Here is a 27,957-nt window from a genome sequence, read left to right on the forward strand (position 1 = left end):
ATTTTGGTCGAAAGAATGGGAGATTAATATAAACTAAATAGTATAATTTTAATGAGGGGGAGCAGGAAGAGAGGGACCTGGCAGTGTATAGCCTCATCCTGTGTGATATTGTTCTGTGCTTCTAATAGGAGGGTTGGAACATTGAACCAATAGGGAGAGAGATGTTTAATTCCCTCAGTGAAAAGATGGAAACAAAGGTACCAGAGAAACCGGAATCTGAGGAGAGTTCCCGAAGAGGGTTGAGGTGACAGGATATTCTACCACTAGCAGTGAGGTAAAACTGTTAGGGTGCAAGGAAGGACAATAAGTGGAGATTAAAGGGTACATTTCAGAGTTAGGATGGACCCAGGTGCAAGGAGGGAGTTGTAAAAAGGGTGTGTTTATTTTTTAAGTTTAATGCATTGAAGGCATGAGCAAGTTTAAGAGTGGAACAAACTATCTGGGCTTGGGGAGTCAAAATATTTTGGTGTTGTGAGTAAGCCTTGGGAACAAAAAGAATCTGGAGCTTGGAGCTCTGCCTCACTAACTTTGGATATACCAGGGAAAGAATGTGGGACTTTACAGATGTTGGCTTAAGTGATGTGCACTGATCATTTTGTTTTGGGTGGCTTCTAAATTGCAGGTTTTTCATCATGAATGTGCTAGATTTTTAACTTGCCTGCTCCACATCAAAATGGCAATGAGAAAAACCAGGGACGTTTTTTGTCAATCTTTAAGCCATTTAACTTCAAATAACTTGATAAATTCACCAAACGAATTACTCTTTGTTCACATACACTTGCAGCAAGTTAGTGTGTGAACCACAGTCACCTTTAAATATCTGCAAAGTACAAAGGACATGCAGAATGTTAGGATGAATAACATACTAGTTGTTTTTTTTTAAATGCTGGTTTTCAGTGGAACATTGTATTTGATGCGTGTAAACCGGCAACAATAATCTGAGTTCCCAAACTTTGAGCTGATGCTTTCCTTCAACTTTTAGTCCCAACATCAAACTTAGGTTTTACTATTTTTTGACATGAATACAATCAGAAGTTTTGCTGATGCTGTTTAGGCTACTAATTTTGTCACCATGTCCTTTTTAAAAATACTCCAGCACTTTGCATAATTAAGAACTGTGGCAAAACTGCTGAACTTAAGCAAGGGGAGACGGTGTCATGATGGTAATGTCACTCGGGTAACAAAATCTGCTATCCTAACCTGGTCTGGCCTACATGTGACCCCAGACCCACAGCAGAGTGGTTGACCCTTTAAAATGGTGGTGGAGCTCACTTACCTGGACGTGTGCAGTTCCCACAAAAGTCAAGAAGCTTGACACCATCCAGGAATAAAGCATTTTGCTTGATTGACACCCCATACACCACATTAAACATTCACTCCCTCCACCACCGACATACTATGGTACCAGTGTATGCCGCTTACAAGATGCACTGCAACAGCTCATCAAGGCTCCTTCAAAAACACCTTTTAAACCCACAACCTGTTAAACCAAGAAGCATTCCACCATTTGCAAGATCTCCTCCAAGTCCCACACCATCCCAACTGGGAACTATATCATATTCTTTCATTGTCGCTGAGTCAAAATCCGGCACACTCTTAACAGCACTGTGGGTGTACCAACAGCACAGGGACTGATCCAAGAAGGTGGCTCACCATCACCTTCTCGAGGTCAATTAAGGATTGACAATGAATGTAGGGGTTACTGGGAGGGATTTGTGGGGGTCATGTCCCGGGTGCTGCAAACAAGGGTGGTGATGAGTCCAGGGGTGGCAATCTTCAGGGTTTCGGAAGACCCGGGAGTCCAGGGGGAGAAAGAGGCAGCTGTTCTGGCCTTTGCTTCCCTAATAGCCTGGCGGCGAATACTGCTGGCATGGAGGGACTCAAAACCTCCGAAGACCGAACTATGGCTTTCGGACATGTCAAGTTTTCTGGGTATGGAAAAAATTAAGTTCGCCCGAAGGTGGCAACCATTCATCGTCTTCTTCGCGGGAAAGTGAACGTTAGCAGGGGGGAGGGGTGGGGGGAGAGATTAGAGTAAAGTAGGAGGGATAAATGGGCGGATAGTGTCTAGGGGAGAGGAGTGGGCATGTGCAGTATGGTTTGATTGAAGTATTGGTTTTATATTGATGTTTGCACATTTCTGTTATCTGTAACTGTTTACAATGCCAAAAAATACCTCAATAAAATTGTTTGTTTAAAAAAAAAAAAGGATTGACAATGAATACTGGCCTAGCCAGCAACACCCACATCCCATGAAAGTATAATAATTATAAAAATTCTACACTTTGTTTTCTGTCATTGCAGCTAGGTTATTAGTTACCAGGACTCTAAATTAATCTTTGTTGTAACATATCCTTTCATTTGAATTTTGGTTCTTATAGGATTGGCATATTTATGCTTTGCATTTTATGGGTGGGTTCTCCGTCCCGCCTCACCCATTTTCTGGTGCGGCACGCCCCCGCCGGCAGCGTGATCCTCCGTTCCAGCAGCTGGCCAATGGGGTTTCCTGTTGTGTGCAGTCCCGCGCCATTGGGAAATCCGCGGGCATGAGTGCGCTGCCGACGAAGCGGAGGATCCCACCGATAAAGAATCCAGCCCCATAACTTTATCAAGTCTTCAATATTTTTCCACAGTGCATTTACTTTCTAATTTTGACTTTGTTTTTTGACTTTATTGCTAAGTTTGTGTTCTCGTTTATGTATTTTTGATCTTTCAACTGCCAAAACTCTTAGATCCCGGAAAGATGTGCAGAATGTTGCTAAGTTATTGATGTAATGGTGTGTACAAGTTTCTGCAGAAACCCATTTTCGAAGTCCAACTAAGCAGGCATGAATCAGTGCAGTAAAACAGTGTACTCAATTGGTGATTGAAACACAGGATTGCAATTACCAGGAAATCAGCTGTTCTTCAGTTGGCGGTTTTAATGCTCTTAGTCATATTTTTTAATTAGCTTCAATTGTCTGCTTTGGTCTGCCCTTGGTATATAACAGTCAGCTGAAAACACATGGGTGTGCCCTTTTCGATTGTAATTGAATTTAAATGAGTTAAAACTGAATTTAAATTAACTGACTATGATTTTGTGGTTCTAATGAGGGTGAAACTGTCAGCAATTCATTCATTACTCTTCTGAAATTGACTGCACTTCTGGGTCTGAAGATGCTAGGTTAAGCAAAGCATACAAAGAATCAATGATTCTATGGCTACAACCTTACCTGGAATGGGCTAGGAGATGATGGAATGTAAAATTAGGTGGGGTGGAAGAGTTGGCATGTCTCTCCTGGCATTTTACCAGCAGTATGGATGTGGCCTGCTTCTCCTTGGACCAATTGACAGTCAGAAATAACCATTTAATAGCCACATAAGAAGGACCTCTTCCCACCATCGCTGGATTATGGGCACTTCACCACCTGAGGAGGCTGCCGAGGAAACTTGGTGGCCTCCTTGCAGGGTCAGAGGTTGGAATTCAATGCGATGGTCTCTTTCATTTGGGCACCCTGTGGTTCATAGGGGTCTCCCAGTGGTAAGGGGTTTTCTGCTGGAAGGCTGATGTGATTGTCCATCATTCTCTCCCCACTCCTTGGCCAGGGCCTGCCTGAAGGCCCTGGTTAGCCCTGACTCCACCTTCCTGCACTTGGGCCTTTTTGATGACCGCTAGACTGGGCCTTCTGCAGTTCCAGCAGCAGCTACCACTCTCAGTGACCCATCTAGGGCTGAATTGCTAGTGCTGGATATCTTACCTCCAAGGGCCCTAAAGAATGTAAAATTGAGTTGTGGCTTCCAACGGTGGCAGAAGGCTGGCTTACCCATACTTATGGCTGGGGGCCACTGCCTGCATGTAAACTCCTAGTCTATATTTCCCCAAAGAGTGCAATGTTGGATGTTCTCCCAAATTGTAGTGATGCAGAAATCGCAACTCATGAAAATTTGTCCTTTTATGATATTAACTCTGTTGTTCAAACTAAATTGCATTTTGTTGAAATAATTTTTTTAAAATTCATAGTTACTGTTGAACAGCACTGGCCCTGAAAAACTAATTTTATAGCTTTGAAATGTCAAATTTCTATATTGATAAACAATCACATTTTAACTTTTTAATTTGATAATTCATCTTCTAACTTGATCTCAAGTATATGCCTCATTCATTTATTTCATCCTCTACAAATTTTTAAATTAAATTTGAAAAATTCTGTGCGTTTTGCTTCCTGGTTTGCTGCCTAAGAATTCTTCTTGGCATTTGACTGTACACTCTGCTTGATAACATTGTTGCTGCTGGACTCCTGAAGATCCCATTGACTTGACACCAGATTCAAACTGACTTCTGGAAAGGGAAATCCATGCCACAAATGGCTAGATCTTTGTGAGTAGAGTTCTCTGAGATCAGCAGTGAATGCTAATGCTTCACTGCTGATGGCGAAACCCAGGCCATGGTTGCAGAAGATTTGGATCTGGATCAGACTTCAGATGCAGGCAACTTTAGGTACAAGTATCTAAGCCTGATTTCATGCGACCATGGATGCCAGTGTTCTTGAGATTCTTAGCACAATCACGTGAACACCTCAAACGGGTGCAATCACCTGGAACTCTGCACTCTGATCTGGAACATAATTAGTTTATGGGTGATGGCTACTTCATGTGAATGGATTTTTGATATTGTATAAATGATTGTGTATTTCCCAGCATAAAATGGTTATGGCTACAAATATCTTTTTTCAAAACTGTGCCATCATTTCGGTTTAGATTGCAGTTTTATCTGGTGGAAATCATCCAGAAATATCAAGGTGTTTTAATATCTGGTGTGATTAAAAAAATTCAGAAATTCCACTTGCAACTTGTTCAGACTAAAAATTTCATGAGTATTAGATTAAAATGTTAACTCTCTGAGGAGGTATGTGGTGAGGTGTAATTGAGATTTAAATGCGAATCATATTTACAGCTCAGTACAGATGGCTATCATTTGAAATAATTAAATGTTCTGTGCTGAAATTGAACTCGTAGGTGCATTTAAAGTAGCATTTAATTTCAACCAATTTAAGATGTCCTGCTACAAAGGTGATACAACGGTAAGATTCATTTTTTTTTGTTTTAAGTTGACAGAACAGGAAGTAGAGACTATCTTGGACAAGGCCATGGTCCTGTTCCGATTTATGCAGGAGAAGGATGTTTTTGAACGCTACTACAAACAACATCTGGCCAGAAGGCTTCTTACTAACAAAAGTGTATCCGATGACTCGGAGAAAAATATGATCTCGAAACTTAAGGTGAAAATGTAAATCTTCGGTTATAGTATTAAACCATTTCTTGTCATGTTTGCATTAATGTTGGTGAACACCTTATTACTATAATCTTTCACAGCATCAGCATAATTGTAAAACACAAGTTTATTTATGTACTGTATTTAGAGGGAATGGCATTAAGGAAATGTAAGATGCAGCTTGAATAATTATGTAGTGAATTATAATTACCACTGGTGAGAATAACATGATTACCCAGGGTAATAAGGTCCTAAATAGTTTTAAAATATATCTTCGCTACTGCAATATGCTATATTATTTAAGTTTTTACTCTGGTTAATTTAACATTTTTTATAGCTTATTAACATCTTTTGAGTAAATACTGTAAAAAAAAAAAAGCGCAGTGGAAATTTAAGTTCATAAAACTGCCATAAGATGTTGCGTCACTGAATCAGAAGTAGAGTGAAGCTTGAAACTTAATCACTTGTTTTAGTTAAAAACAGTTATGCAAATTTGCTTTATCGTTGTAAGGAGATTGTGTGATCATTGTTTCAGTTCCACATCATCTTATGTTATCATAAAATCATAGAATTTACAGTGCAGAAGGAGGCCATTTGGCCCATTGAGTCTGCACCGGCCCATGGAAAGAGCACCCTAGTTAATCCCTAACCCCACCTAACTTTTTGGACACTAAGGGGCAATTTATCATGGTCAATCCACCTAACCTGCACATCTTTGAACTGTGGTAAGAAACCGGAGTACCCGGAAGAAACCCACGCAGACACGGAGCGAAAGTGCAAACTCCACACAGATAGTCACCCGAGGCCGGAATTGAACCTGGGTCCCTGGAGCTGTGAAGTAACAGTGCTAACCATTGTGCCACCGTGCCGCCCCATTGAGTAAGCAAAAGATAGATTTCTATTGCTATAGCGCAAAGCAGGGCTGGTCTGCTGTGAGCCATAAATACAGTTCTATTGTTTGGACAATCAAGATTTTAATTGTGTGAAATTAATTTACCTCCAGTTACTGCTAATGTAAGTGCTGTTTAGTTCAGTACCACTAGCGAAACTTTCCCCTTAGTGAAACTTTGCTCTGCTGTACAAACATGGCCTGGTTTTAAAATAAGGCTTCATTTATACTGCTTAATAGTATACCTTAAATGTCAAAATAATGTTCAGAACGAGCAGCAATATGTCAAAGTTGTTATTTATTTCACTGGAAATTCCACAGTACGTAATTGGATTCAACATTATTCAACTGAATGACATTTTCTAATTTGAATACATTAACTGCCAGGATTTGCTTAACTAATATTGTCCAAAACTAAAATTGTTCAAAATATTGAGATTTTCATTTTAAGCAACTTTTTTTAAAATCGTAATCTGACATTTTATCTTCAATGAGACCTCTTTTGTATCATCTTAGAAAGTAAATATAAAGTATAATTTAGTATTGATGCTTGTTTTAGTTTCTATTTAATCCTTTTGAATTCAGAGATTAGGATCTGCAAAATGTTAATATTATTCAATGAGCAAAACTCTTTCCCTTTTTAAAACAACATTTTTGGGTTTTGGATTGTTGCATGCCAATTACGATGACACCCAATTTCATGAATCCTTGTATTAAATGTTTATTTTACCTTAGACGGAGTGTGGCTGCCAGTTCACATCTAAACTGGAAGGAATGTTCAGGGACATGAGTATCTCTAATACAACAATGGATGAGTTCCGGCAGCACTTACAAACTACTGGGGTGAGAAGATGTTTCAGCAAAGTGTTTAGTATAGTCCTGGATATGGACAATACCATGTGATTTGTAAATCAAATTTTTTAATTTGACATATAATCCATTGGACTATTTATTATCTATTGACTGTTGAATTTTTCTATTTTTAGACGGTTGATTAAAAATTGTATAATTGGAAGAGAAGATTATCTGTACTCAACAAGTTTTCACCTCCTTTCCCTCCCACCCACCAGCAAAACACAATCACAAATAAACTTATTTTGCCTCTTAAGCATAAGGCCACCAAAAGCTTCCTATTTGTAATGGTATACATAGATAATATTTAAGTTTTCTAATTACTGAATCTATTATTTTAAAAACGACAAGCTGAATTTTAGTGTAAAATGAACACTGGTTCAGATTGTGTGATTTTTATTAATAGCAAAAACCACCAGCATTTCATTATAATTATGAAACTACTGCCACTCACACTTTGCAGTTAAATGCAAAATCCAGAAGTTGACCTTTGCAATTCCCTGCTTTTCCACTGGGATGCACTGTTGAAGAACACACAAAGTCGTCTTTAGAAATCACTTTAACTGATGTGAATTTTCCCTTTGTGCTGTAATATTGCTGTTCTTAAAAAAAAAGTTACACCTTGTTGAATGAGATTTAATTGTTTTTTAAAATCCATAAATACAGCTAAACAACTCTGGCTCTGTAAACAAATTTTATAGTTGTGGGATTTCAAAACTTCCACATGATTAAATTCTATAGATTTTTCATTTTTTTAAAGTTTGATATTCAACTTCTATATATGGGAATATGGTATGCCCCAATCTTTTACCTCACTCTGAAGTGAATGATAATCAATATTATTTGTGAAAATTCTTCATTATGATTGCCTGTTCAGTTTGTCTAATGATAACATTGCTGCTGGAAGCACAGTGATACCCTAGATTTGGTGGCAGAATCAAACAAACGTCAAGAAAGGTCATAGAGTTTTACAACACAGAAAGAGGCCCATTGGGTCTGTGCTGGCCATCGAGCATCTAATTCTAATCTATTCTAATCCCATTTTTCAGCATTTCATCTATAGCCTTGTATGCTATGACAATTCAAGGGCTCATCTAAATGTATCTTAAATGTTAGGAGGTTCCCGCATCTACCACTCTTTCAGATTCTTACCAGAGAGTTTTTCCTCAAGTCCCCTCTAAATCTCCTGCTCCTTACCTTAAGTCTATGCCTCTGGTTATTGACCCCTCAACTAAGGGGAAAGTTACTTCCTATCTATGTCTGTCATAATTTTGTACATCTCAATCAGGTCCCTCCCCCTCTGCCTTCTCTGCTCAAAGGAGAATAACCACAGTCTAACCAGCCTCTCTCCATAGCTGAAACGCTCCAGTCCAGGCACCATCCTGATGAATCTCCTCTGCACCATTTCTAGTGCAATTACACCCTTCCTATAGTGTGGCGACCTGAACTGCACACAGTACTCCAGCTGTAGCTTAACGAGTATTTTACACAGCCCCAGCATAACCTCTCTTTTATTCAATGCCTCGGCTAATGAAGGCATGTATCCCATATGTCTTTTTAGCCACCTTATCTACCTGTTCTGCTGCCTCAGGGACCTATGGACATGCACCCCAAGGCACCACTGGTTCTCTGTACCCCTAGATTTCTACCGTGAATTCCCTTGCCTTGTTACCCCTCCCAAAATGCATCACCACAGTTTTCAGGGTTAAATTCCATTTGCCACTATTCTGCCCATATGATCAACCCGTCTATCACCCTGTAATCTAAAATAGTGAGGTGGTTCCTCACAATTTATCACACCACCAATTTTCAGTAATCCAATTTTGGCTCCAATTTACCAAATTGCCTGGATCTCACTTTCTTGATCAGTCTCCCATGCGGGACGTTGTCAAAAGCCTCACTGACGTCCATGTAGATTACATTAACGGCATTGCCCCCATCTACACACTAGTCACCTCCTTGGAAAATTCAATCAAATTTGGTGGACATGATCTCCCCCTGACAAATCCATGATAAGTATCCTTGATTAATCCTTCCCTCTCCAAGTGGAGATTAATTCTGTCCCTCAGAATTCTTCTCAATAATTTCCCACCACTGATGTTAGACTCAATCACTAACCTGTAATTTCCTGGTTTTTCCTTGCTTCCCTTCTTGAATAATGGTATCACGTTAGCTGTCCTCCAGCCTCTGACACCTTACCTGTGGCCAGAGAGGATTTGAAAAATTGTCAAAGCCCCTGCAATCTCCTCTCTTGCCTCACAGCAGCCTAGGATACATCTCACCTAGGCCTGGGGATTTATCCACTTTTAAGCCCACTAAATCCGCTAACACTGTCTTCCTCTTGGTGCTAATAGGGAGGGAGGAGGGAAGTGGTGGAGGGGGGGGGAGAAAGAGTGTTGAGCAGGGACATTGATGAGTGTGGTATCAAGCAGCCTGGACAATATGGGAGTCAGTGATGGGGTGCGCGCACTCCCCACTGGTTGGAGTCATACCTAGTACCAAGGAAGATGGTGGTGTTTAATTGATCTCAGTCCCAGGACAACATTGAAATTATTTCTGAGGGTAGCGTCCCAGGTCCCACCAAGGTCAGATGCGGAATCAGTGACCTTCCCTCTATCATGTCAGATGTCCTTTGGGGATTTCAATGTTAATTTCAGTTGCAACTCCTCAGATAATGAAGCAGTCGGTAGCATTAGACAACAGATAGCTTGGACAGATCACGTTCACACCACAGAAGTGGTCAGGCAATGACCATCTCCACCGAAAGAATTCAACCATCTCCCCTTGATATTTAGTCATTATCATCACTGAATCCCCCACAGTAAACATCCTGGGTGGTGCCATTGATCAGAATCTGAACTGGATTAGCCATATGAATGCTGTAGTTAGAAGAGCAAGTCAGAAGCTGCAGAGAGTGACTCCCCTCCTGACTCCCCAAAACCTGTCCCCATCTACAAGGCACAAGTTAGGAGTGTGATGAAATACTCTCCGCTTGCCTGGATGGGTTCAGTTCCAACAATCAAGAAGCTCAACACCATCCAGGTATCCCAGTGTATACCATCTACGTGATGCACTGCAGGAACTCACCAAGGTTTCTTCGACAACATTTTCCATACCCATAAACTCTACCACTTAGAAGGACAAGGGCAGCAGACGCATGAGAGCACCACCACCTGGAACTACCTCTCCAAACCACTCACCATTCTGACTTGAACTGATCCTTCACTGTCACTACTTGCGTGTACCTGCATCGCATAAACTGCTGCTGTTCAAGTGTATCAAGACCATAAAGATCACAAGATCTTATTGAGATATCTTCTTAAGAGGCCTGTGGGAAACATTGTCTGTTTGCTGCTAATCACGAAATCTCGACCATTGTATTCTGCCTAGCGCAGTGCGTGTTGTAATTTCAGAAAATGTGAAAATGAGCTGTGCTCTTGATTTTTTTAAATCAGGTCTCTCTAGGGGGCGTAGACTTGACGGTGAGAGTTCTGACTACAGGTTATTGGCCTACTCAGTCTGCTACACCAAAATGTAACATCCCTCCAGCACCACGACATGCCTTTGAAGTCTTTAGAAGGTAAAACTTTATAAACAAACAACTTTGTTTTAAGAACATTTGACAATTTATTTATTCTATTTCAATAGTAGCTTGAGATGTTATGGTTACAAGGTCACAGAATCAAAATTAAAAGCTGGCACATTAGCACACTTCACAATGCCAGGGACCTGGGTTTGATTCCCGGCTTGGGTCACTGTCTGTGCGCAGTCTGCACGTTCTCTCCGTGTCTCGTGAGTTTCCTCCCACAGTTCAAAGATGTGCATGTTAGGTGGGTTAGCCATGCTAAATTGCCCCTAGTGTCCAAAGGTTAGGTGGGATGACTGGGTTACGGGATATGATGGAGGTGTGGGCTTAAGTAGGGTGTTCTTTCCAAGGGTCGGTGCAGACACGATGGGCCGAATGGCTTCCTCTTGCACTGTAAATTCTATGTTTAATCAATACTTTCTCTTTTGGGGGAAAAAAAAGTTATTGTTTTCTGTTTAAGTTGATTATGAGAGTAGTTTGGCTACAGGATTAAATGCATTGCATGTAAAAGTTTATTTTAATTTTCACTCTTGTACAAGCTTTGACAAAAAACACCTAGCTCAAGTTGACGTATTAAACGTAAAATTTAGACATTTGTATTAATTATTGTGTAGCAAATAATTGGAGTCGGTCTTATTTTGTCACTTTATAAAACCTGAATGAAACGTGTTTAAATTTTAATTTTGGAAAGTATTGCCCAAGCACCATTACTGTAGGACAATTTGGTGCTTTTGGTACTTAGCACAACAAAGGGGATGGCAAAATAGAAAATGTTGAATTGCTAGCTTTGTTGAATTTTCTAAAGAGTTGATTCTGTATAAATTGGACCTACAGAAACCCAAGGATATCTTATCCAATCCAACTCTTTTGTTTCGGAACCTGACTATATTTTTAAGCCTTTTCCTCCATGAGTCTGCTTAATTGACATTCTAATCTGCCTTTAGTTTTAACTGAATTTATTTGCGGCAGCAAAAGTTAACAACATGCATAAAACCAGGTGCTTGGAATTAATTACATAGAAAGTAAAATGCAAATAGTCTATTAATTCGACCCATTTTCTTATTTATCCTCCACAAAAGCTCTAATCCTATGTCCTTTCATGTCGCTATGTACCTTCAACTTGGCTTGCTGCTACCAACCTTTTTTTAAAAAATGCAGTGCTTAAAAGATCAAGAGCAGCACGGTAGCATAGTGGTTAGCACAGTTGCTTCACAGCTCCAGGGTCCCAGGTTCGATTCCTGGCTGGGTCACTGTCTGTGCGGAGTCTGCACGTTCTCCCCGTGTCTGCATGGGTTTCCTCCGGGTGCTCTGGTTTCCTCCCACAATCCAAAGATGTGCGGGTTGGGGGATTGGCCATGCTAAATTGCCCTTAGTGTCCAACAAATTTAAGTGGGGGTTACTGGGTTACGGTGATAGGGTAGATACGTGGGCTTCAGTAGGGTGCTCTTTGTAAGTGCCGGTGCAGACTCGATGGGCTGAATGGCCTCCTTCATCACTGTAAATTCTATGTTTCTATGAAGATCTATAATATGGAATTGAATGCCATTCCATGTTAACCTACTCAGTTGGGTTAGTTTCAATTTGAATTGCATTCTGAGCTGTCTTGCTTTGAATGGAGAGTCACTTTGCTTTTTTCACCTCTCGCTAACATACAGTCTGGAATCATCTCTCGTCCTTCACTGGGTTCTTCATGCTTTTGCTCAATTGGACTAAGTGCCCCCATCTGTCACGAAGCTAACGTTTTATATGGTGTGAATAAATTATCATTTCAAATTTATTCATTGGATCTGCATCAATAATGCAACCATTTTTTTGGCATCCATGACTACGCTAATGCTTTAATTTTAGTTGCCGAATGACAGTTGTCCTGATGTTAATTGGTACAATGTTTCATGTGGAATCATTAAACTATGCAGATTTACTCCATTTAATGTGTTTTATATTCTGAGCTCTTGAATCCAATAGTCCCAGCCAATAAATAACAAGACATACAAGATTCTGAAGAAATTTGGCAGAATACATACTGAGAGGTGGTTGGACCTGGCTGGGGAATCTAGAACATGGGACACGATCTCAGGATAAGCGGCTGATTATTTAGGACTGATATGAGCAGGTTCCTTTCTTCAAAGGGTTGTGAATCCTTTGAGTTCTGGATGCCCCATCAGTGAAGGTTACAAAACAGATTTTAGACCTCCCAGAATCAAGGGATATGGGAGTAGGTGGGAAGGTGCTTGTGGCCAGTGATCATCCATGCTCATGGTTTTTAAAAATATACTTTATTCCAAACATAACAAAAAAATACACAGCCATCCCAAAAAACAGCTAAAGTACAAACAGTTTGTCATTTCCCCCCCCCCCTTTTAAACCTTACCCAACCTAACCCCACCCTTACTCGGTGACAAACAAATCTTTAAACAGCCTCCATCTTATGTAAAATCCCTCACCCTCTAAAAGCAAACTTAATTTTCTCCAATTATAGGAATTCCTCCATGTCCCCCAGCCATGCCGCTGACCTCCACCCAAGCAGAATTTACTGCCGAGCAATTAGTGAGGCAAAGGCCTCGACATCGCTCCCCCTCCAGTAGCTCCAGCATCTCCGACACTCCAAAGATCGCCACCAGAGGGCACAGCTTCACCCTCACCCGCATGATCTCCAAAAGTGTCTCAAAGACCGAATACCAAAACGTTACTGGCATCGGGCAGGACCAGAACATAGTGTGCATGATTTGTCAGCCCCCCTGCTTACCTCTCGTACCTATTCTCCACCTCGGGGAAAGACCTATTCATCCGAGCCCATGTCATATGAGCTCTGTGGATCACCTCAAACTCTGGTATTTGGCACATTACAAAATTTCATTCCATGCAAACACCCAACAGCTCCTCCTCCCACTTTTTTTCTTCTAATGGCATCTTCCCTGTTTCCAGTAGCCACCCATAAGTATCTACAATCCTCCCTTCCCCCAACTCATCATCTGATAACCTATCCAGTACGATATGACTCAGCAGCTGAGGGGACGAAGGGAACTTTCGCACAAAGTCCCACACCATGCATCTGAATTCACTTCCCCTCGGCAACTGGTGTCGCCCCCGAAACTCCTCCAGCCCCACGAACATCCCTTTCACGAGCAAGTCCCTAATCCGTTCAACCCCCTCCCTACTCCAACTCCTAAACGTGCTGCCCATCCTAGCTGGTGCAAACCTATGATTCCCACATATCAGGCTAGCACTGGCATTCTCCCCCCCCCCCCCCCCAAACCCCCCCCGCTCCAAAGCGTCTCCTAAACTGGTTCCAGATCTTAAAGTGATGCCACCACCGTTGGGCTCGCTGCATACCTGGCCGGCGAAAACTGGAGAGGTGCCATCGCTAAAGCCCTTCAGCATGCTCCCACACAGGTGGCTTCCTTCAACTGTACTCACTCTGACTCCCACCAATGCCACACCTTTTCAACATTCAACGCTCAATAATAATCTAACAAATTTGGAAGCACCAGCCCGCACACGCTGTACCCTCTGCAAGAAAGCCCTCCAAATCCTGGGTGTTTTGCCTGCACACACGAAGGCCGAGATTAGCTTATCTACCCTCTGAAAAAATGCCTTGGGGAGGAATATCGAGAGGGATAGTGCGCATTCCTGTCTCGTGCTTGTGCAGCCGGAAATATCCCTAGCTCATCACATTCGTACTTGCACTCGCCGTGGGGGCAGCATACAGAAATATCCCCTGAGAGATGAACGTGGGCCCAGACCCAAACCTCCACAGGACCTCCAACAAGTACCTCCATTCTACCAGGTCAAAAGTCTTATCTGCGTCCATTGAGATGGTAACTTCTGTTTCCACCCGTCTGGTCCTCAGAAACCATATCCGGCACACATCACCTCCAGTCAACTTGCCAACACCTTCGCCAGTACCTTCATATTCAGCGGGGAAATGAACCTATATGATCCACACTCCATTGGGACCGAATCCATTTTTGGAATCGGAGAACGATGCGTGAGCCTACGTAGCCAGCAATTCCCCCGTGTGACGAATTATTGTACATCCCCAGGAGATTGGGTGCCAAATACTGCCATGAATTGTTTATAAAATTCTACCGGAAAGCCATCCCCCCCCACCACACACACGTCCCTCACCTGTGTGGCCGCCTGCCACCTCAAATGATGGGCTAGCAGGCAGTTGGCCTTCTCCCCATAGAACACTCCCCTTGAGCTTGAGTGGTGGAGCTGATCCACTGCCTTCCAAGTCGACATCAAGTCAAACTCAACCTGCAGCCTCTTTCTCGCTGCTACCAACTCTCATACTCAGGGCCAATGATTATCGCCAGTCCACTTGCATGATGGCCTCCACTAACCTATGTCTCTCAGCCCTCTCACCCTTGGCCGTGTGGGCCTTCTAAGATATTAACAACCCCCGCCGCCTCCCTCCCTAAGCCCACTGCCTTCAACACTTCAGAAAACGTGGAGAGTGAGACTCCACATATAATTGGTGGCACAGTGGCTATCACTGCTGCCTCATGGTGCCGAGGACCCGGATTTGAACCCGGCCGCTGGTCACTGTCCATGTCGAGTTTGCACATTCTCCCCGTGTCTGCTTGGCTCTCACCCCCACAACCCAAAGATGTGCAGGGTAGGTCGATTGGCCAAGCTAAATTTCTCCTTAATTGGAAAAAACAAATTGGGTACTTCAAATGTATAAAATTAAACTAAAACTTCACATATTCCTCGATGATCGTCGCCACCTTCTCGCAGATCTTCTTGTCCATCAGGAGCGTCAAATCAAATCTCCAGGTGGGTCTCTGGGCTCAGCCTGTTTTGAACCTCTTGCGCAGGTCTGATATTACAATCATTCTGCACCCACAATCCCCAGGAGTATAGATATCCCCACCACACAAGTCTCTTTGGGAGTATACCTGATGCACATGGGAGAAGAAGGAAAACGTGCTCTCTCCCAGATGCCTAACCTCCACTGCCCCCCCCCCCCCAACCCCCCATCTGATCTATGAATACCCCCAACCGTGCCATTCCCAATGTTACCAATGACTTGGAGCTTGACCTGGGATCTAAAGGGGGAATCGCCCCCCCCCATAATCAATTTGTGCGAGTCTAAGTCCAAAATGACCACCAGCATCTTCTTGATGAATTTCGTATTGTCAATATTGGGTGCATAAATATTCACTAAAACGCCCTCCCGAGTCCCGCACCTCGATAGCCACCACAAATACCAACTTCTTACTGTACAAAATCGCAACCCCTCTCGACTTCGAATCAAACCCCAAGTGAAATGTCTGCCCCATCCATCCCTTCCTTAACCTCGCCTGGTCCTTCACTGCCTGGTGTGTCTCCTGCAGGAAAACCATGCCTGCCTTTAAACATTTCAACAAAAAGCTTCCAGTACATCCGGGCCCATCTCTCATTCCAGCCCACCCAAAATGGTGTGTGTGTGTGTCTGTCCCATGTTTACCTTCACCCTGCCACAAAGTCACCTGCGTCACCGGCTCTCTCTCCTCCCAAGCCTCCTGTCTCTTCCTCAAACCTCCCATCCAATCCGCCTTCCACCTACCGCTCCATTCCTACCTAACTACTCCCCCCGCTTCTCTGGCTACCCGCTGCAGCCCCCTCCTCCACAATTCTTGCATTTACTAGCATCCCTGCTAGCATGGCAGCCCCCAACTGGAGGCCTACACAAAGGACTCCACCGACCACCCACGTCACCCAAACTACCCCTCCCCCACTCTTCTCAAGCGTTAAATAATGTTCCTTGCCATTAAATGTCACCCACAAATTAGCTGGGTACAACATCCCAAACCGGACCTTGCTTCAAAGTGCTCCGCCTTGGCCCTGCTCTCCGCTTGGCCAAGTCAGACCCAATGTCCTGGTAAATTCCTATCCGATTCCCGTCGCAGCTACAGTCTTATGCCAACTTCGCCCACTTCAGAAGTCACTCCTTCTCTTTGAACTTGTGCATCCAGACGATCACCGCCCACGGCTGTTCCCCCTCTCTCGGTCTCTGCTGCAGTGACCCGTGGAACTGATCCACCTCCAGGGCATCTCAAAGACCCCCTCCTCAACCAGCTTCACGAACATTCTCACCACATAATATGTGGCCCTCGTTCCCTTGACCACCTCCAGTAGTCCGATTCTCAGTTTCTTCCTCCAGGATTGTTCTCCTGATTATCCACCCACGTGCTTCTCCCAGCAATGCCACCTCTGCCTCCAGCTCCATGATCCAATCACTATGGGCAGACGCCACCCTTTCCATCTCGCAGATTGTCGCACCCTGTGACTCCAACCTCTGCTCCACCGCTCCATAGTCCTGCGATGAGGGGCTACTGCGATTGCCTTGGACCCGTCCTTCCGCAACTCTTGCCAATGTCTCTTGAATTCCCCCTTGATGAACTCCATTAACTACTCCACCGGCAGTGGGGTAGGCAACAACGATACCCCAACTTTCTGTTGCTGTGCCACAAGGGCACTCCACCTCTAGAGTTGAAGCTATATTCGACTTCTGCCGGGTGTTGTAACCTGCCAAACCTAAGTCTCCAAGTAGAACCCACCTTGTGTGTGACCGATCAGCTCTTGACCACCAGCCATGATCATAGTGAAAGGTGGAATAGTTTCATCGGGCCATATGGACTACTTTGCTCTATTTCTAAACGCTGGTTTATATGGTTCAGAACTTCAGCTGGGAACGTTATTTTAATTTGCTTCCTTCCATAGCAGTACTTACAAATTTGTGCTTTTTTTGCCCTTATGAAATACAAACTGACCACATTTTAGAATCTATTAAATTAGTAATGTACTAACCTGCATTGTTCAGAATGTAAACTGAATAATAAACTAGAATTTGCTATATCGGGTGCCGTTCCTTAGACTTTCCTGTGCCTGTTTAATTTCCCATGAGCTTTTCCACAGCCACTTGCTGCAAGAGAGGGATTGAAAAAATGTTTACCTCTCCAACAATAATTAAAAGCTGGATGAATAAAACTCCACAATCATGAAATGTAATTTACAGTTCTGGGCAGAGGTTTAGTGTGGCCCCCATCCTTCTCTCCAGAACATTCTGTTTCACCTCCATAATAGCGGAGACATTTTAAAACATAACTGCCCAAGTCCCGCATTAGTAACACGTTGTGGTCAACACCAACCAAGAATAAATAAATAAACCAGTATAATTAAATGCTATTATAGTCTTTATGCCTTGCATTTTGATTTAGAGATTTTTTAATAAAGGTTTATAGAATGCTGACTTCTGTTTTTATTGCAGATTCTATTTGGCAAAGCATAGTGGTCGACAGCTCACACTCCAACACCACATGGGTTCAGCAGATCTAAATGCCACTTTCTATGGCCCTGTGAAAAAGGCAAGTACCTTCACAGTAATTAATGGAAAAACAATTCAACGTCTTATCAACTGTTAAAAATTGATTATAGGCAAGAAGAAAAAGGAAACCACTCTTTAAATATGATGTGGAGATGCCGGCGTTGGACTGGGGTGAGCACAGTACGAAGTATTACAACACCAGGTTAAGGTCCAACAGGTTTGTTTCGATGTCACTAGCTTTCGGAGCGCTGCTCCTTCCTCAGGTGAATGAAGAGGTATATTCCAGAAACATATATATAGACAGATTCAAAGATGCCAGACAATGCTTGGAATGTGAGCATTAGCAGGTGATTAAATCTTTACAGATCCAGAGATGGGGTAACCCCAGGTTAAAGAGGAAAGATTCATGTCGCATTACATTCATCCCCCACCATCTGGCCTGCAAAATCCTACCAACTGTCCTGGCTTGACACAATTCACACCTCTTTAACCTGGGGTTACCCCATCTCTGGATCTGTAAAGATTTAATCATCTGCTAATGCTCGCATTCCTAGCATTGTCTGGCATCTTTGAATCTGTCTAGATATATATGTTTCTGGAACATATCTCTTCATTCACCTGAGGAAGGAGCAGCGCTCCAAAAGCTAGTGACATCGAAACAAACCTGTTGGACTTTAACCTGGTGTTGTAAGACTTCTTACTGTACTCTTTAAATAGAAAGAGAATCAAGGGAATCATTGTCATCTTGGTAGTATTCTCAATTCTGTCTGATGGTATGCAATGAAAGTTATGCACACTTTTTGTGGCATTTGTTTTGCTGCTAAGGTGAAATATCAAAGACTTCAAAGATGATGCTGTGGTCTATAAATTAAATCAAAAATATATTAATGAAACAAGCAGCATATAGTTGCACACATTTCATTGAAAATGGAGGTGAGGATTTAATCTTAATCTCGAATTTGATCTTTAAAGATGCTTCTTTTCAACCTCTGGAGCTTAATCATTTGGTTTATTTTGTATATATTGAGTTGTGTAAACTAGTTTTATAGGGAGTCACATTTTCAGTAGAAATAATTTAAATAGATTTATTTTTTTCATTAATTAGACCATAAGACATAGGAGCGGAAGTAGTGCCATTCGGCCCATCGAGTCCACTCCACCATTCAATCATGGCTGATTTCAACTCCATTTACCCGCTCTCTCTCCATAGCCCTTAATTCCTCGAGAAATCAAGAATTTATCAACTTCTGTCTTAAAGACACTCAACGTCCCGGCCTCTGTGGCAATGAATTCCACAGACCCACCACTCTCTGGCTGAAGAAATTTCTCCTCATCTCTGTTCTAAAGTGACTCCCTTTTATTCTAAGGCTGTGCCCCCGGGTCCTAGTCTCCCCTGCTAATGGAAACAACTTCCCTACATCCACCCTATCTAAGCCATTCATTATCTTGTAAGTTTCTATTAGATCTCCCCTCAACCTCCTAAACTCCAATGAATATAATCCCAGGATCCTCAGACGTTCATCGTATGTTAGGCCTACCATTCCTGGGATCATCCGTGTGAATCTCCGCTGGACCCGCTCCAGCGCCAGTATGTCCTTCCTGAGGTGTGGGGCCCAAAATTGCCCACAGTATTCTAAATGGGGCCTAACTAATGCTTTATAAAGCTTCAGAAGTACATCCCTGCTTTTATATTCCAAGCCTCTTGAGATGAATGACAACATTGCATTTGCTTTCTTAATTACGGACTCAACCTGCAAGTTTACCTTTAGAGAATCCTGGACTAGGACTCCCAAGTCCCTTTGCACTTCAGCATTATGAATTTTGTCACCGTTTAGAAAATAGTCCATGCCTCTATTCTTTTTTCCAAAGTGCAAGACCTCGCACTTGCCCACGTTGAATTTCATCAGCCATTTCTTGGACCACTCTCCTAAACTGTCTAAATCTTTCTGCAGCCTCCCCACCTCCTCCATACTACCTGCCCCTCCACCTATCATCGGCAAACTTAGCCAGAATGCCCCCAGTCCCGTCATCTAGATCGTTAATATATAAAGAGAACAGCTGTGGCCCCAAAACTGAACCCTGCGGGACACCACTCGTCACCGGTTGCCATTCCGAAAAAGAACCTTTTATCCCAACTCTCTGCCTTCTGCCTGACAGCCAATCGTCAATCCATGTTAGTACCTTGCCTCGAATACCATGGGCCCTTATTTTACTCAGCAGTCTCCCGTGAGGCACCTTATCAAAGGCCTTTTGGAAGTCAAGATAGATAACATCCATTGGCTCTCCTTGGTCTAACCTCTTTGTTATCTCTTCAAAGAACTCTAACAGGTTTGTCAGGCACGACCTCCCCTTACTAAATCCATGCTGACTTGTCCTAATCCGACCCTGCACTTCCAAGAATTTAGAAATCTCATCCTTAACAATGGATTCTAGAATCTTGCCAACAACCAAGGTTAGGCTAATTGGCCTATAATTTTCCATCTTTTTCCTTGTTCCCTTCTTGAACAGGGGGGTTACAACAGCGATTTTCCAATCCTCTGGGACTTTCCCTGACTCCAGTGACTTTTGAAAGATCATAACGAACGCCTCCACTATTTCTTCAGCTATCTCCTTTAGAACTCTAGGATGTAGCCCATCTGGGCCCAGGGATTTATCAATTTTTAGACCTCTTAGTTTCTCTAGCACTTTCTCCTTTGTGATGGCTACCATATTTAACTCTGCCCCCTGACTCTCCGGAATTGTTGGGATATTACTCATGTCTTCTACTGTGAAGACTGACGCAAAGTACTTATTCAGTTCCTCAGCTATTTCCTTGTCTCCCATCACAAAATTACCAGCGTCATTTTGGAGCGGCCCAATGTCAACTTTTGCCTCCCGTTTGTTTTTAATGTATTTAAAGAAACTTTTACTATCATTCCTAATGTTACTGGCTACCCTACCTTCAAATTTGATCCTCTCTTTCCTTATTTCTCCCTTTGTTATACTCTGTTTGTTTTTGTAGTCTTCTGACTTCCCACTACTCTTTGCCAGATTATAGGCTTTCTCTTTTGCTTTGATGCATTCCCTAACTTCCTTTGTCAGCCATGGCTGCCTAATCCCCCCTCTGATAACCTTTCTTTTCTTTGGAATGAACCTCTGTACTGTGTCCTCAATTACTCCCAGAAACTCCTGACATTGCTGTTCTACTGTCTTTCCCACTAGGCTCTGCTCCCAGTTGATTTTCGTCAGTTCCTCCCTCATGCCCCTGTAGTTACCTTTATTTAACTGTAACACCTTTACATCTGATTCTACCTTCTTTCTTTCAAATTGGAGATTGAATTCGACCATATTATGATCACTGCCTCCTAAGTGCTCCCTTACTTTAAGATCTTTAATCAAGTCTGGCTCATTACATAACACTAAGTCCAGAATGGCCTGTTCCCTCGTGGGCTCCATCACAAGCTGTTCCAAAAAGCCCTCCTGTAAACATTCAATGAATTCCCTTTCCTTGGGTCCACTGGCAGCATTATTTACCCAGTCCACCTGCATATTGAAGTCCCCCATGATCACTGTGACCTTGCCTTTCTGACATGCACTTTCTATTTCGTGGTTCCTCAGCTCTACCCACACAGACTCCACATCATCTGACCCTATGTCGTTTAGTGCTATTGATTTAATTTCATTCCTAATTAACAAGGCAACCCCGCCCCCTCTGCCCACCTCTCTGTCTTTTCGATAGGTTGTGAATCCCTGGATGTTTAAATGCCAGTCCTGAACCCCCTGCAACCATGTCTCTGTGATGCCTACCACATCCTACCTGCCAGTCACAATCTGGGCCACAAGCTCATCTACCTTGTTCCGTACACTGCGCGCATTTAAATATAGCACCTTTAATTCTCTATTGCCCGTCCCTTTTTGTTTTCTTAGTGTGGTGGACCTTGGTTTACTGAGCCTTTCCATACACTGTGTCATATTTTGTGGGATGGGGACAATCGTAATCACTCTTGAGTTTTGTCTGTTTGTGTTTTTTTGTTTTCCTAAGCAGCTACGCTCCCCGCTGATTACTTCACCTCTTGGTTCCCTGACTTTCCCTTCCACCCCAATCTTTAGTTTAAAGTCCTATTGACCACCCTATTTACTCTCTTCACCAGAACACTGGTCCCAGCTCGGTTCAGGTGGAGACCATCCCAACGGTATAGGTCCCCCCCTGTCCCAAAACTGATGCCAGTGTCCCATGAAAAGGAACTCCTCTGAAAGCATTCTAGTTAAATGCATAAGCATATTCCAATGAAATACACGGATGATTGTGTCACCAGCCCATTTTGGGCAATAGTATTAATGCCTTCTGTGGAAAAATAATCAAAATTAATCACAGCCTGCCTGAGATAATATGTCCAAATGACATCATGCAATAAGACAATCAATCATAATGCTTCTGAGCAAAATCTTGAATTCATTGCTGGCTCTGCTACAATAGAGCAATTCTTGTAGACAATGCTAAATTCATCAATGCATAATGCTATGATACTTGATCAGACCCAAAGTTGTTAGTGCTTCCAATTAAGGACAAATAATGTTCTCTTTAAAGTAGAAAATGTTTGGAATTCAAGAAGGTTACTAAGTGAATAAAGCCACAATATTCCATGGGTTTGGAACAAATAAGAAATAAACTTTACAAGTTCAGAAAGATAAAACAATTTACAATGTCTGTCTTTAACAATCAGCATTAGTATGAGATACATGTGAATCAACAAGTGTGGTCAAGGTGAATAATAAAGGACCGATGTGACCAAAACAGATTCCTTGGATTTCTGAACACTCCATCCAGTTACATGTTGAGCCAACTAGTCTCACTGAAACTTCCATCTTCTCAAGAAGGGTTCAATCTTCCACTTTTGAAGATCTTGTCTTGAAATTCTCTCAAAAGTCTCTCCGAGGATGGCTTCAAAATTGACCCAACTCACAGGGTTTCAATCTTGCCTTCCGAGATTTCTTGCCTTCCGAGATTCCTTTCCCATGGAATTCCGAATACACTTGAGCTTCACCTTCCAAATATAATCTCAGACCTTCGGCAGTGGCAAACAGAACACCACTACTCCAAAAGTGTACCTTTGCCTCAACGGCCCACACAATGGAGTCATTTTTGGCTGCCTTCTCAAATCTTCAAGACCTCTCTCATGCTCAGTTCACTTAAAGTTTATTCCGTGCAGTTCTTCTTTTAATTTGGAGCCTATTGCTCTACTTTCTTTTAATTTAATGGGACCTGTTTATGTACCCTGTCTTTTATCACTTATCTGGGGCTTCCTCTTCAGACCTCTCTCTGTCCCCCTTCTGTGCCCCTGTCCCTGGGACAGCTACTTGACAATGGCACACCGTATCAGGTTAACTGACATGGCTTTTAGTGCCATTCTTCTTTCTGTCTTTGTGCGGTTGTGCAGGATTGGTCTTTGGTCTGAATAACTTGAAATGACCAAACTGAGTATGTGCAGTCGGTTCCTTGTCAGCCATGCACAAAAGGCCTGAGGATCAACGGGAATCAGAGTTCCCAACCTCCAAACATCAAACTAAGGTAAGTATAGGTTCCATCACAATAGATCAACAACAAAGTTGGTGGCATTCAGCAGACCAAACTTCATCTGTGCAGAGAAGAAGATATAAAGAGTTAACATTTTGGGTTTATTGACTCTTCTAAGGTTCTGACCAAGGTAATAATAGTCTTTGTTATTGTCGCAAGTAGGCTTGCATTAACACTGCAATGAAGTTACTGTGAACATCCCCTCGTCGCCACGCTCTGGCACCTGTTCGGGTACACTGGGGGAGAATTCAGAATGTCCAAATTACCTAACAGCACATTGTTTGGGACTTGTGTGAGGAAACCGGAGCAACCGGAGGAAACCTATACAGACACAGGAAAAACGTGCAGACTCCACACAGTGACCCAAGCCGGGAATTGAACCTGGGATCCAGGCGCTGTGAAGCAGCAGTGCTAACCACTGTGCTACCATGCTGCCCCACCACTGTGCTACCTTGCCAGCCCACAGTGCTATCGTGCTGCCCCAAAGGTTCCAACTGGCGAACATTAACCCTTTCTTCACAGATTCTGCATGACCTGTTAAATGTTTCCAGTATTTTCTGCTTTCATTTTTGACTTGAAGCATCTGCAGTATTTTGCTCAACAGAAAAGTTATTGAGTGTAAAACAATGTTTAAGCTATCAAAGCCTTATTAAAAATAATTCTGAGATGTACTCGGTATCTTTTTCTCCTTTGGGAAAGGGTTGAAGCTGTCCTTCGGTATTTACATATTTTTAAAAAAACAAGCAAAACCTGACCCTTCAGAAGTTTAAGCAATTGAGAACAGTTTTCAGTTTGCTATAATGTTTGATTAAAATTTCAATTTATAAATGTGCTAATGAATGGGGTGTTCGGTAAACCAATAGCAATCAGCGGGTGATACTTTGAGTAACATGCTGCTAACTGATCATCTTGAATGGGTGGCAGGGAGAAATTGTACACTAATGAATTGAAGTTTAGTTTTGAATAACTACAGTTTAGGAGTTCACCAAAATGTCAGTTGCAACAGTGTTCGGCTTTTGTTTTGAAGAAAATTTTCAAAAGTCAACTTATCCTCCTTGATGTGAAATCATTTGTAGCATTGCTTTGTAGGTCTATTGACATTTAAAAAGAAACATTTAGTTTTACCCCATTGTTTTCTTAAAATTATGCACACACTGAGGTGGAGTCCATTGATTTTAATCCCAGAAAGTTCAATCCAATCTTTAAGGTGGCATATTTGTGTTTCATGTGATTTCACTGCCCTAGAACAGCTGTGTCACATATTAATGTTTCAAAAGTAATTGTTAGCATGTGTTGAATGTTTATTATACATGATACATTTTTACCGTAACAGGAAGATGGTTCTGAAGTTGGAGTAGGTGGAGCTCAGGTAACTGGTTCGAATACCAGAAAGCACATATTGCAAGTATCGACGTTCCAGATGACTATATTAATGCTGTTCAACAATAGAGAAAAATACACGTTTGAGGTGAGAATAGACTATGACAAAAATGTGATTCATGTTAAAAACTGTCACATTAGGAAAAATATATTCTTGCTGATGTAGCTGCGCAAGGTTAGATTTTGGCTTCCTACAGAAGTGATGTTGCATGCCCTTTTTGATAGCAAGAAGATTGTATGTAAAGAGCTAATGACTGTTCAAGTGCCCCTATGAGATAGGTAATTGCTATTTTTACTGTCAAATGTGCTTCAGAATAGACTGATCCTATGTTGTGAATGTTTATCAACAGAAATGGCTTTGCAGTACTGGTAAGTGAAACAGCCCAAGTCACTTAATAGGATCCAGAGTAGATGCAGAGGCTGGTTGGCTTCAAAATGACCTTTTTGCCCAGATTTTTAAGTTGAAGATTTAAACAGAGTGATTTATAGCTTGCAGTGCAAAAAGTTAATAGCAGTGCACAATATTGATAAGAACTAAAAACAAAATGCTGAGGGTAGGCAGCATCTTTGGAGAGAGAGAAAATGAGTTAATATCAGAACTGGAAACAAGTTAGAGAAACAAAGGAAAGAGGAGAGAGCATCTTACCTTTCTAATTCTGATGAAAGTCCAGCGACCTGAAATGTTAACAGATTTTCTGTCATTTCAGATTTTCAGCATCTGCAATATTTTACTTTTGTTTTTACTTCTAATGTGCTTGTGAATTGTCCAAAGTGTGTTTAGAAGAGGGATGTTGGTATGTCTATGTTTCTTCTTTGTTATTGCATGAGCTGCAAACAACAGTATCAAAGATGGTATGTTATTCTAGGATGTTTGTGAGAGAGCACTGGCCTGTCTCCTCATTGCAACATTTTCCATCCTCCTATATTTGTGCTTGTTCTACCCAGGACTTAAGCTTTGCAATGATATGGACCAAGCCAGAAGTAGAGTTGTTTCATTTAAATACATGGATATTTTTAATAAAAGCCCTCTCACTTGGCTAATGCTTAACAAAATAATGCAAATAGAAATGTGGTATAATTATAAATATACTCTTTTTAAAACACTATCATATATTTGCAGGAAATTCAGCAAGAGACAGATATTCCTGAACGAGAATTGATCAGAGCTCTTCAGTCATTAGCATGTGGCAAACCAACACAACGAGTCCTTAGCAAAGAGCCCAAGTCAAAAGAAATTGAGCCTGGGCATGTTTTTATAGTGAACGATCAGTTCACATCAAAGTTGCACAGAGTCAAGATTCAAACAGGTTTGGTTTTTTTTTAATCAATTAAACCAGAATGATTTTTTTTTTTTTTTGCGCAGATAGAAGTAACAACGCATGAAAATGTTTGACCTGTTGAATTAAGAATGGATAAGTTATTAATATTGTCCAAAATTGAATGATTTATGAGCCCTGACAGGTTTTTGGTAAGGAGGCCTATATCCCACTTGGGTAAGATTTGAATTCCAGCTATCTGATGAGTTCAAACCAGCTGTTTTGCAACTGGGTATCACTTCAAGCTAACCTTTTTTTGACATAAGTTCACTATTAGATGTTGTGAATCTCCTGCGGATAGCATCAAACAAAAACCCAGTACTGGAAACACTGTAGATTTCTCGGCATTTGTGGAGAGAAATGTTGCTTTTCTAATTCTAGTGATGCACAGGCATATTAATATTGCATGGAAAAGAGCCAGCATCTAAAAGATAAATGTGAATGTTGTCACCACAGATGCTGACTGACCACCTTTGTGTTTCCAACTTTACTTTTGAGATATTTAGCATCTGCAGTATTTTGGATTGATACCCTGGTTCTGGGTGAAAAACACATGTTAAAAATGCTAGATATTAAAAGGAAAGGATAATGTTGGGAAGAAGATGAGTACTTTGTCCTACGAGTATTTTATTTTTTAACCCCTTGAGTATCTCCAGAGGTGATGTGGGAAAATGTTAATAATGCCATAACAGTGTTAAACATTTGCTCAGTGGGCTGGATGGCAAGGTTGTGATGCGGCGAGCTGCCAACAGCACGTGTTCAATTCCCGTGTTGGCTGAGGTTATTCAATCTTCTCAACCTTGCCCCTCACCGTGATGTGGTGACCGCAGGTTACCATCAGTCAGCTCTCAAAGGGCAACTATGGTCCTCTGGGACTGTGACAACATTTACTTAGAGCATTGTTGGAAATACTAAACCGAAACAATTTGTAAGTAATTAAGATCTTTATGATAAGAAACATTCCAAGAATCTTACCAAATAGACGAGGAAAAAATAGGTGTTGAATAAAAAGAAGAGATTATCAGAAGTGACCAATAGCTTGATCTAAGTGTTGAACCTTGAGGCTTCAAGGCCACTGAAAACCTCTCCAACAAATTAAAATTATGACAAAATTAGAGAGATAGAATTTGAAATTTCAAAGTGGGCAAAGCCATGGGGATCTATGAGCAAGGAGTTTAAACACAATGCTTTGGGAAACTGAAAACCAATGTAGTTGAACCGTAGTGGGGTGACAAGTGAATGAAACATGTTGGGTGAGGTATAAGCAACAAAGATTTGAGCAGGTTGAAATTTGAAGAGAGTGAAGATTGGCAGAGTATTATGATTGAGTCTGGAAATGTCTGAAGCATGGGCGCAAGCTTTTCAGTGGTGGTGGGGCTGAGGTAGAGGCAGAGGTGTGCAATGGTATGTCAGTTGAAGTAAAGAGCAAAATGGATATTTAAGGAAGGAATTTCATGCTCGAGACAACTTTGTAAGAGTTGGTTGCAAACATTTTATTATTTCATACATTCAGCCTCCACTTATCAATAAAATATTCAAGTCTGTTGAAGGGAATTTAGTGTGCGGATTAGTTGCCCGCTTAAGGGCATTCATTAATATCCAGTTGCTTGGCTATATTTTATAAGAAAAGGCACTTGCTAAAAGCATGATGGGATACTTGGCTATATTTATCTCTGCTTCTGTACAAACTCTTGGAAGGTCGAATAATGCTGACAATCTGCTTTAAAATTGTTTCAGCCAGGGACAGAAAACATACTAGATAACTTATGAAGAACATTCCCAAGATTTGTTTTATGTAAACATGGCCCGGGGAA

The 27,957-nt window shown here is 41.9% G+C and overlaps 1 protein-coding gene across 1 annotated transcript in view; it reads left to right on the forward strand.

Annotated features, from left to right (window-relative positions):
- cul3b (cullin 3b) overlaps window positions 1–27,957 on the forward strand; it is a 123,474-nt gene that overhangs the window by 88,180 nt on the left and 7,337 nt on the right. The window contains exons 9-14 of the mRNA XM_072474517.1: window positions 5,088–5,258; window positions 6,876–6,983; window positions 10,448–10,572; window positions 17,837–17,937; window positions 24,785–24,915; window positions 25,948–26,134. Of these exons, the coding sequence (XP_072330618.1) occupies window positions 5,088–5,258; window positions 6,876–6,983; window positions 10,448–10,572; window positions 17,837–17,937; window positions 24,785–24,915; window positions 25,948–26,134 (823 nt within the window). The remainder of the gene's footprint in view (window positions 1–5,087; window positions 5,259–6,875; window positions 6,984–10,447; window positions 10,573–17,836; window positions 17,938–24,784; window positions 24,916–25,947; window positions 26,135–27,957) is intronic.

This window comes from Scyliorhinus torazame, chromosome 14 (assembly GCF_047496885.1).
Source record: "Scyliorhinus torazame isolate Kashiwa2021f chromosome 14, sScyTor2.1, whole genome shotgun sequence".
Taxonomy (NCBI): domain Eukaryota; kingdom Metazoa; phylum Chordata; class Chondrichthyes; order Carcharhiniformes; family Scyliorhinidae; genus Scyliorhinus; species Scyliorhinus torazame.